Here is a 10792-nt window from a genome sequence, read left to right on the forward strand (position 1 = left end):
GTGAGTATGCGTACATATAGTTTATATCTACACTGTGATTCGGAAAAATAACCGCCGGAGATGTGGTTTGAAAAAAGAACCTTTCGAGATATTAAAATATTAAAATATGATAATAGGCAAAGGCAGCTTCTGCTTTCCATGTCAGCAGCTCAGAGCTCAGCTCATGGTTCGCCCCATCCCTCTCCTATCACTCTTCAACCAAACATAAAATAGAGTCGTTCCGTTCCATAAACCAGAGACAAGAACCATTCCATTCCAACTTGACTTCCAACTAAACGCTACCTTATGACATGTTTGGTACAGCTTATAGAACAGCTTCATAAAGCTGTTTTTCAACTTCTCCTACTAAACAATCTTTTTGAAACAGCTTCTCCCTAAAAGATGTTGTTTAGCTTTTCTCACATGTACAAGAAGCCCGGTGAAGCTCAAAATACTAGTCTCTCCCAGCAGAAGCTGTTTTATCAAATATTTTTTTTAAATAGTTTTAGCTTCACTAGGGAAGCCACCCATGGAACGGAAGAAAAAAATGCTTCACTTCCTTTTGGCCCATGGAACAAAGCTCAGCTCAAAAAAGAAATCCTTTTGGCCCGAAACACTGTTCCGACTGATTTGTTGTGAGAGAAAAATACTATTCTGACTAAAAAATAAGCTAAAAAGTACGAATTATAAGATAAACGAACAGGGCCAAAGATCAATCACTGGATGCTAACATATATGCTGGAGCGAACTTACGTCAAGACAGTCTCATTCTTGCCCGATTTCAAATGCGCCAATTCTTCTCTAGCCTCTTTTCCCATTTGAAATCCGTAAATACTTATGTAAGAACATCTCTGTGTCCTCTAAGGTAGTGTTTGGTTCTGAGGATGGGGTAGGATGGGGATGGGATGGATCCGCTTTTTGACTGTTTGGTTGAGATATCCCACCTAGAGCATATCCATGAAATATTCGGTAAAATCGGGACCGAGCCCGTTCTAGAAAAAAACGCGGATGGGTCATCCTCTTGCGACGGCGTGGGATGGCGTTAGCATCTCCAGATGATGACGAACGGGCGCGCGGCCTCCTCCGGCGCGGCGTGGCGCGGCCCCAGCTCGCGGGCTCCGGTGCGGCAAGGCAAGGCACAGCCCCAGCTCGTGGAGCTCCGGTGCGGCGCGGCCCCAGCTCACGGAGCTCCGACGCGTGAGCGAGTCCGACGAGCAGCAGCCATGGCGCATGCGAGCGTGAGGGAGTTCGACGAGCAGCAGCCATGGAGCGTAGGAGCGTGGGGGAGTCCGACGAGCAGCAGCAGCCATAGCGCGTGCAAGCATGGGGGAAGCCATAGCCTAGGCGAGCGTGGAAGAGACCCATCGAGCGGCGACCGTGGCGCTTGCGTGCGAGCGTCGGGAGGCTATCACGGGGAAGAAGATAAGGCATCACGCCTGGAAAGAAGATAGGAAGAATAAGAAATAAAAAATTAAAAAGATTATGACAAGTGGGTCCCACTAAACAGTAGCTGACGTCATCAAATTCACCCTCATCCCATTCTTATTTATCCCTTCAACCAAACACAAAATGGGTTGATCCATCCTTATCAACCAAACAGAAAATAGAGTCGTTCTGTCCCCGTCCTATCCTAGAAATTAGAGACAGAACCGTCCCACCCACTTTGACTCCCAACCAAACTGCTACCTAAGGGTCCAGACACGAATTTGTATGCCCACGATTTTCACAGAATGCAACAGTGTGTAACGTTAGGCCTCCTACTAATCTCTGTAATAATAAGACAAGGGGAAAAAAAAGGCTTTTCATTTCAGTACAACTGCTGGAGGAAGCAGCCTTTGTCATAGATGGTTTTGTCCCGTTGTGAAGACCTACCGGAGCGGCGCGCTTGACCAGCTTCCCAAAGCAGGCGGCTCCTCCGTCCGGTCTCCCCCCTCTGCAGCTGCCTCCCAACAGCCCAGCTGCAGCTTCCATTCCTGGCTAACCACCACCACCCCCAAAGTCCGCTGCAGCACTTTGGTCACGTGGCCACTGCACACCTGACACTGACATGCATGGCCGCCATGTCACGCCACGACCACGACCACGACCACGACCCGACCCGCTTCTTTTCTCCTCTTCTCTTCTCCTTCCTTGTCAAGACTCGAGACAAGATCAAACCGACGCGCTCCCTCTCTTGCACAAGCAGAAAACCCCGCAGGCCGCAGCGCGCGCCAGAGGAGGGGGAGGAGACGCACGTACAGACACCCACCCGTCGTTCCGCCATGGATGGACAAGGAGGAGGATGGCTTCCGCTCGACCTGTCCCTGGCCACCGCGGGGCCGTCGGCGTCGGCTGGCGAGCAGCGGCCGAGGGCGCGGCCGAACCGGCGCACCGTGTCCTCCCTCTACGCTGAGCTGGGCGCGATGCTCCCCAACCTCCCCACCGACCGGGTGAGTTCGTCCCCTGCCCTCGACGACCCTGCTTCTTGGCTACGCCGGCGCCGGCGCGTCCTGTCGCAAGATGAGCTCTTTTTTATTTAATCACCGCCTGGGCGTTTTGTTTGACCGACGTCGTTTCCTGGCAATCGTCGACGGCGCGCGCGCAGCCGGCGAGCAAGGAGGAGATCGTGGAGGCGGCGGCGGCGCGGGTGAAGATGCTGGAGGACACGGTGGCCGTGCTGGAGACGTATCGCGCGGTGCGCGGCACCGTCGGCGCCGGCGCCGCCTCTGGTGCCGGGCGGCAGCCCGAGGTGTCCGTGGCCGTCGGCGCGGTGTGCTTCTGCGCGCGGCTGCCGGCGCGGAGCCCCGGCGCGCTGGCGCGGGCGCTGGAGGCGTTCCATCGCCGCGGGGTCGAGGTCCTGGTGGCCACGGTGGGGCGCCACGGCCACGGCGCCGGCGCCGCCGTGCTCACGGTCACCGCCGCCTCCGCGCCGCCCGAGGTCCTGGAGATGATCAGGGCCGACATCGCCGCCATCTACTGATGCTGATCCATGGATGATGGACTTTCTGCCTCGCGGCGATTGCACCTCTCATTCGATGGTCTCCTCAGTTGTTTCAAGTACGAAATTAGCTAGATAGGTGAAATGGCTAGTGCTCTAATAACAGCGTCAAGGCAGACATTTCCGATTCGGTAGTTTCAATCTGCGGACTGATGATATTTTGAAGCGGCCATATGAACCTGTTCGCTTGATCGTTTATGTGGCTTATAAGCCGGATGATGATGTTTTGTTGCGAGAGAAAAACATTGTATCATAGCTGATAAGTATGGCTGATACGATCAAACGAACAGGTTAACAACTCTGATTCGATCGACGAACAAGAGGCTCCTGTTTTCATGTGGCAAACTCGCCAGCTTTGGCCTATGATGGAGATGTTCTTCTTTTCATACCTTTTGGCATCTTTATTTGCATTTAACGAAATGCAATGCTTCATGTTGTTATATGAGCATGGAACTTCAAAATGTCATGGTTAGAAGAACAGGCCCGGCTGCTACAACATGAATACACCACCTCGTGTTTTTGTGCCTGGAGGGGATGAATATAGGGCCTGTTTAGATGGTGACTGCCAGACAACTCAGAAGACAGGCAAGAATGCCAGGCTGTCCGATTTCTTGTGCCTGTGGCCAGGATGCGTTGCCTGGCAAGCAGCCAGGGGCCAGTGCGTCATCCAAACAGGCCCATAAAGCTGGAAGAGAAAATGGATATGACTTTGGGTTCCTGCACATAAAGGTAAAATGCATATTCAGGTTCTTTTTACTCATACTGACTATGTGATTCTGATAGCTCTTATAATGTCACTACAGGCCATTGATGATGCTGGTCATGATAAGGCTGTCAAGTTAAAGGTACGGGGTCTAGAAGCTGTTGATCGTGCTATTGGTCAGCTTGCAAGGCTTCTTTGGGAAGCTGAAAAGGCCGGACACTACCAGTACTTTCTTTGTGTCACCGGAGACCATTCTACTCCTGTTGAATATGGTGATCATAGCTTCGAACCTGTCCCATTTGCAATATGCAGACTCAGAGATTATGCAGCAGCCATTAGGGGAGGATAATGTTACAAACACACAACTTGATGATTTCCCCCTCCCTTCAGTAAAGTCCGGAGAAGATTTGTTTGACGATATAGAATCACTGGAGCGCAAGCCTGATCAACTTAAAGCTTTCAGTGGTGATGCTTTGTGTGAGTTCAACGAGGTTGCCACTGCGAGGGGCTGCCTTGGACGATTCCCTGGAAGTGAGATGATGGGCATCATCAAGAAGTTTATTAAGGCGAAGAATGATTAATGTTGGTTCAAGTGCTAACCTTTTGCGTAATCAATTGACCATAAGGCTTCGCTATGTAATAAACTAATCGAATGCAGGAACATGGAAGAACCATCTTGATCCGAGATGAATAAGAGATGCCTTGGTGAAAAACAATGATATCTGCTCATGTACATTGTACCCAGTGTTGGGTCGCTTTCTGGCCACATGAATGAGAAATTTTGATAGAGTGGTTTTATGGGCATGTCTAGCTGTTTTTTGCATTGTTTCGTTCAATCCTTTTCTCCTGTTTTATTTTTTGCGGGGTGTGGGGTGGATTAAGGAGTCCCAGCCTATGAAGGTTCTTGCTTAGCATTGTCATGCAGAATATTTTGACACATTTTATGCAATTTTGCATTCTTACAGCTCCAACGGTGCAACAATAATTGCTACAGCATCCGGCATAAATTTCACTTTATAAATACCCTGAATTACAACAGGAACAGGAGTTTTGGTCACTGAATATTTACATACACCTTGTATACTAGCCATCAGACAGAGACAGTAGACACAACTGCAATAGCTTAAAATTATGGCATTCAGCAGAATATGCATAATTTCAGCATGAACCCAATACTCTCAAAGAGGGATCGATAAAAGAAAAAACAAGAAAAACGAACCAAATAATATTTGGAGCAAGAATAAAATATATGAACCAAAGACTTCTTCGAACCAGAAATGAGGCTGTTAATAAGCTAGCTCTGCTATATGTTCACGCATGCGACCTTGTAAAACATGAATCAGAAAAATAACTCAACTATTTATGGAATCCAGTTTTTGCAGCTAACAAGGATACGATCATAACACAATCCACAGATATAAACATGATGTCAGTGACATAATCAGTCATACATCAGGTAATATTTATGAAAAGAAATTGTATACTCTGCATGTTTTGTGTTACTTATAGGAAGACAAGGCAAAATGCAGATGATCTGGACAATTGTCACAGCAATGCAGAGGCGCTGAAGCCAGGCGGATAGTTGAATCCATTGAGTGCCCAGCACAATCACAGATACCCTTCAGAGGAGACCCCGTCGCCGTTTGTAATCACTCACACTCAGGGTTAAAGCATGCCTCCTCCCATCGTTGTCAGGCACTTTGTACCCCATTGTAGCTTCTATCTTCTGCCTCCTTGCCATGTAACCATCGAACAGGCCCTTGGCTCCACCAAATTCTTGCAGAGAAGACAATGATATAGGAAGCTCAAATGTATGCAGCACATTTGATTCTGTTCCCAGATCCACTGGTGCATTGGTATCGATGAGCTTCCCGGCGTCAGCTGCTGCCACTTGAGCTGCTGTTGTGGCTGCTGTACCAGTTTGAGCCTTGCTCTCCATATCTTCATTGCTAGGCACTACATTGCTACTGGACCCGTTGGCAGTTTCTTCAGCATTATCTCCTCCTGGCTTCGATGCATAATAGTTTCTTGATCTTGTCCACCTCCTTGAGAAAGGGTCATATCCAGCCTCTCCTGCCTTCAAAGATGTATTTACAGGTTTCAGTTCTGAAGCATTCTTGAAGTTATCAGCACGGTTCTTCCGGTTCATAGCCTCCAACTTTGCAGCCTTATCATCTTTTGACACTGGCTGTGGCCCGTTTTGCAGATTTTTCAGCTTCGCACGAATCCTCTCTGCTTCAGCTTCATTCCTACGGCTCAGAGCCATCTCCAACTCACTCCTCAACCGATCCTTCTCAGCAGCAACATTGATAGGGCGTCTCACAGCTGATTTCTCTTTCAGCATCTGCTGTACAGTTTGTGCTGAATACACAAAGTTATAGGCCTCCTGAATGGCTTCTTTCTTATCCAGCACTTCCTGACGAGTCGGTATACGCGCACCATTCTTCTCAGCCTCTTGCAGCCATTCCTTGAACTCTTCTTCGTTGGGTGGGGAGTCTGATACCTGAGTCATCTGCCACCGGGCAGCATCAGCCTCACTACCCCAGACAACATTGAGATATTTGCATGTCGTGTAGCTCTCGAGTCTGTACTTCCGATCCGGATCGCTTGCATCCACATTCCTCACTATGCACAGCCTGTATCTCGGGTTCCCAGACTTTGTCTTGCCAATACCTAGCCGCACAAAACACCCAGAAATTAGATCATCAAAGAATGGTTCCATGAACCATTTCACCAGCTTTGACCTCCTGAGGGTAATACTCTTCACATCATCAAACTTGAGTGGGTCAAGCCTACTCGGCGATTCATCAAATTCATCATCCCTGCCATCATCAGAAATCCTCCCATGATCATTCAGCCTACCCCTGTTATCACCATCGTTGCTCCCATCACTTGGGGGGCTCCCAGCCCTACGCCTAGTCGGTGAGCCACTATGTGGGAGCAGGACATTGAACCTGTTGCGCGCCTCCGTGTCCTGTTGCCGCATAGTCCGCTTTGCCCGCAGCTCGTCCAGCGCGCTCTTGGCGGCAGATCCAGACTTGTCAGTTCGGGTTGAAGACCGCATCCGGCTTGGCGGCGGGGGTGGGCTGCTATCCTTTCGCGCACCCACCTTGTCCGTCTTGGACGAGGACGCACGTGCCCGCTGCTTGAGCTTGTAGTCGTCGCGGCGGGCGCCCCGGTCGTGCAGGATCATCTCCCTTTGCAGCTCAGACATGCTCTCTAGACGCTCCTTGTCGTCCTCATCCTTGTATAGGTCACTCCCGACTGAAGGGGCGCTGTCCGAGTCCTCCCCGCCACTCCGGCGCCCATCTTCGTCCTCATCCTCGTCCTTCCACCCACCGCCGCCACGCCGGACGCCCTTCTCCGGCTGGTGCCGCTTCTTGAGCGGTACCTGCGAAGGCTTCTTCCTCGAGTAGGTCGGCGCGGCGTCGGAGTCGGAGTCGTCGTCGAAGCCGTCGGAGCCGCTCCCCCCAGAGTTCCACCGCTGGTTGCTAGGACGGGACTGGTTCTTCCCCGTCCGGCCGGCGGCCTGCAGAAGCAGATCATCTAGGTTCGACTTCGGCTTCGACATGGCGAAGCCCGACCCTCCTCCTCGTGCAACCCCTACACAACCAAAACAACCCATAAAAACAAGATCTTTCCACACCTCCAAAATGCTAGATAATAAAACAGGAATCGCCGGTCCGTCCTGGATCTGGGTGAGGAACCACAGCTGGGAACAGCTCCGAGGAGGATGTATAGGACACGCACCTTGAGAGGCAACAGAGGCGTCGGTCGGCGCAGGTAACGATGACGGCTCCCTCCGGGGTATGAGGGCGAAGGCGGCGCAGTTGATCGACGGAGACGCCGCCGGAAGAGAAGAGGAGATGGGTTCGCCGGCCCTAGCCGCGACGAGGGGGGAGAAGACGACGATTATGAGATCGGGGTGGGCCGTGAGGGCATTGGTCTGCTATAGCCAGCGTTGGGCCCGTAGAAAGCCCGGTTGCATCAGGGCCAACCATGTCCACCTGTATAATTTCCTCAAAAAAAAAGTCCACTTGTATAAGGTTCCTACCTCCGTGTAAAAAATGGTAATTCTACGTGCTTTCTTGTTAAATTATCTAAATTTAATCAAATATATAGATAAAAATATTAATATTTATGATATTAAATAAATATTCTATAAAAATATATTTGATGGCAATTCTAATGATACTTATTTAGTATGATAAATATTAGTATATTTTAATATTTAATCATATTTGGCATATTTTGACGTAAACTCATTTAGAATTGCTCTTTTTTCTTTGAACAGAGAGAGTACTATGGTCCATGGGCATTTGGCAACTCAGTCATATGTTTCTTTGTTTTGGGGAAAAAGCACTATTTACCTTGCTCAACTATTGTGATCGTCGATTTCGCTCCACGAGCTACAAAATTGGTCAACTTTTGAAATTGCATCATGGGTGGTTTTTTGTAGGATCTACATGAAGATAAAGAAGGCCTAGAGGAGGGGTGAATAGGCCTGTAAAAATTCAACTCAAAACTTTGTTAGAACAAAGGGCGGCACTGCCGACCTTACAGGGCGCCACTATCGCTTTACGAAAAATGATCTAACACAGTTGAGATTTAACAGATATAAACCTGACCCCACTAGTTGCTTAATCCTACAATATAAAGTCAAGATCCAGTTCAAAGACTGGATACCACAGAAACTTCACATAACAATGAATCGAGCAACTAAACCCTAGCAACCGCTAGCACTAAGATGAACTGCAAGTATAGTAAAGATGAAGCACGCGAGACACAAGATTTATCCCGTGGTTCAGCTCACCACTAAGGTTTGCCTAAGTCCACGTTGTTGAGGAAGCCACAAAAGGCTTGAGCTTGCCACCAAAGCTTGCCTTACCCTCGTTCTCAAATCAAGAGAGTGAACTCTTGAAGTGAGGGATGATTTCTTAGCTTTTGAATGAGGTTACAAACCTCACAAGGCTGCAACACAAGTTGGCAAGCACAAGGGCGACGCCTAGCCGGCTAGGAGCAAGCTCCAAGAGTAACAAACCCTAGAACCGCCGGCCAAACGTGAACCAAATGCTCTTAGACTTTGGGAATCAGTGGATCTTCTCTCCAATCGAGTTTTGCTACCTTTTCTCTCAAGTTTTAATGGTTGGAATCAAGGATTGGCTTGAGGGATGGAGGAGCAACAATGGAGGAGAGAGGTGAGCTTTGGTTCTGTCTTATTTCGAGCTAAATGACTCAGTGGAGAAGATGACCGTTGTGGGCCGGGCCTGAAGGGTATAAATACCCTCCGAGCCCAACGATCAGTTAAGGGTGGCACTGCCGCTCTTAACAGGGCGGCACTGCCGCTCTAGCCAAAATAGGTAATATGATATCAAATTTGGCTAGCTGTTTTGACTAGGTGGGAGGATGTAGATCTGTGAATTTGAGCATCTGATTCAACAGTTGACCAACTGTCCTAAAATCCCTCTTAATAGTACGGCTTTCCCTAAACTCAAATTCAAAACACAAAAGAATTTAAACCTCCTTTGAGCTAGGTCTGGCCACCTTTTGTAATTAGGACACCTACAACCTGTACATCATCCTCATTCTTTGATTCACTGCTTGTCATCTTGATAAATCTTATTAGTCCTCTAATTTGGTGGTCATCAATACCAAAACCCACAATAGGGCTTGATTGCACTTACAATCTCCCCCTTTTTGGTAATTGATGACAACCCAATTAGAGCTTACAAATGATATGAAATCTAAACTGAGATTTTCGAACCATGGGTGTAGGAGCCTCCCCCTAAATATGTGAATAAAGATTTGAATTCTCAAATTGGCATGAAAGACCATGATTCATATTTTAGGTATGATGGGAACCTCCCCCTACATCCATGCCTGTTGTGGGGTGTTGAACTAAGTGTCATAGGAATAAACTTGATGCATATGACAGGTTTTATCAGTTCAAGCACACAAGATTCCGGCTGATACAGCAGAGGGCGGCACTGCCGGCCCCATATGGCGGCACTGCCGTCCTGACTATGTTAGTCAGATAGCAATCAGATTTCTACAGCAGATCATATGGATATAAAACAATTTAAACACAGAATATGACAAGCTAAAACTGTAACCATGAATACATGTCCATATCCGAAGCAAATAAAGTCACAAAGTAGCATAATTTCATAAAATAGAGTTTTGAGCGACTCTCAAACTCACAACCTAACAACTACTCTTATCGGATCTGAACATCAAGCGCAGCAGCGAAGAACATATGGCGTCGAAAAACTATTGACCCCTCTAATTTTCTCCCCCTTTGGCATCAAGTACCAAAAAGAGAAGAAAAAGCAGAGAGATCACTTATCACTGTCGGAGTCGACGCGGGCATGTCCGGCGATGTGGGTGTGTGAAGTGAAGCGTGCTGAACGTCGTGGAGGTGCTACCCCAGCTGAAGTGGAAGGCCCTGGCTGATCCGTCGAAGGACGCGGTCTCCTAGAATATGTGCGAAACAAAGCTACCTGAACCTATGGATCGGCCTCTGTAGGGTGTATTTCTGGACCAAGGTCCTGCTGACTTGGGGGCTCCTCAAAATGTTGTCCCTGTGGGTACCCATAGTATTGACTGAATGGCTCATATGAGTGCTCATGCTGCTGATCATTTGGTTGTTCATCATGGTGCTCATCTGCCTGATCCTGCTCCTCATCAGAAGAAGAAAGGCGAGGCAAGTTAGGAAACTGAGGTGGTGGCTGCACTGGTGGAAGTGATGGCAGCCCTGCCATCTCCCTAGCACGCCTCACTGCTTCTCTATTCTCCATTTTATCCTCATAAGCAGTCTGAGAAGCATATGTACAATGAGCAAAGATTGCCTTCATTCATGCACTCATCTTTCCCTACTTAGACTTCTTCTTTTGTTCCTTAGCCCTGGACGGCTCAGGAATATCTCTGTGTTTAGCTCCAGAAGAGTGAAAGCCTACTGCCCCACTATCTCCAAGTCCTTCAGAACCAGTGTGTTGAGTAGCTGAGCCAAGTCCCCCTAAACCACCATGGGTCCTTTTGATCTTGTAAACAGTGTGCTCACAATCCTTAGGGAACCACATGTCAATCACTCTCTCAATCATAAACATGAGGTAAGGAGCATAGGGCAAAGTTCT

General features: G+C 48.5%; 2 protein-coding genes and 1 pseudogene across 2 annotated transcripts; 2 read left to right on the forward strand and 1 right to left on the reverse strand.

The window, feature by feature from the left end:
* The first annotated feature begins 2142 nt into the window (after window positions 1–2142).
* Window positions 2143–3209, forward strand: LOC136502584 (uncharacterized). The gene is made up of 2 exons (XM_066497834.1): window positions 2143–2408; window positions 2564–3209. The coding sequence occupies exons 1-2, from the start codon at window positions 2241–2243 to the stop codon at window positions 2936–2938; spliced, it is 543 nt and encodes a 180-aa protein (XP_066353931.1). The 5' UTR covers window positions 2143–2240; the 3' UTR covers window positions 2939–3209.
* Window positions 3210–3453: 244 nt separating this feature from the next.
* On the forward strand, window positions 3454–4380 carry LOC136503487 (uncharacterized; annotated as a pseudogene).
* A 530-nt stretch (window positions 4381–4910) lies between these two features.
* Window positions 4911–7583, reverse strand: LOC136504482 (protein RTF1 homolog). The gene is made up of 2 exons (XM_066499422.1): window positions 7410–7583; window positions 4911–7262 (listed from the first exon to the last, which is right to left on the reverse strand). The coding sequence occupies exon 2, from the start codon at window positions 7228–7230 to the stop codon at window positions 5281–5283; it is 1950 nt and encodes a 649-aa protein (XP_066355519.1). The 5' UTR covers window positions 7231–7262; window positions 7410–7583; the 3' UTR covers window positions 4911–5280.
* Between the last annotated feature and the right edge of the window lie 3209 nt (window positions 7584–10792).

The sequence above is a fragment of the Miscanthus floridulus genome, chromosome 14 (genome assembly GCF_019320115.1).
Source record: "Miscanthus floridulus cultivar M001 chromosome 14, ASM1932011v1, whole genome shotgun sequence".
Lineage (NCBI taxonomy): Eukaryota > Viridiplantae > Streptophyta > Magnoliopsida > Poales > Poaceae > Miscanthus > Miscanthus floridulus.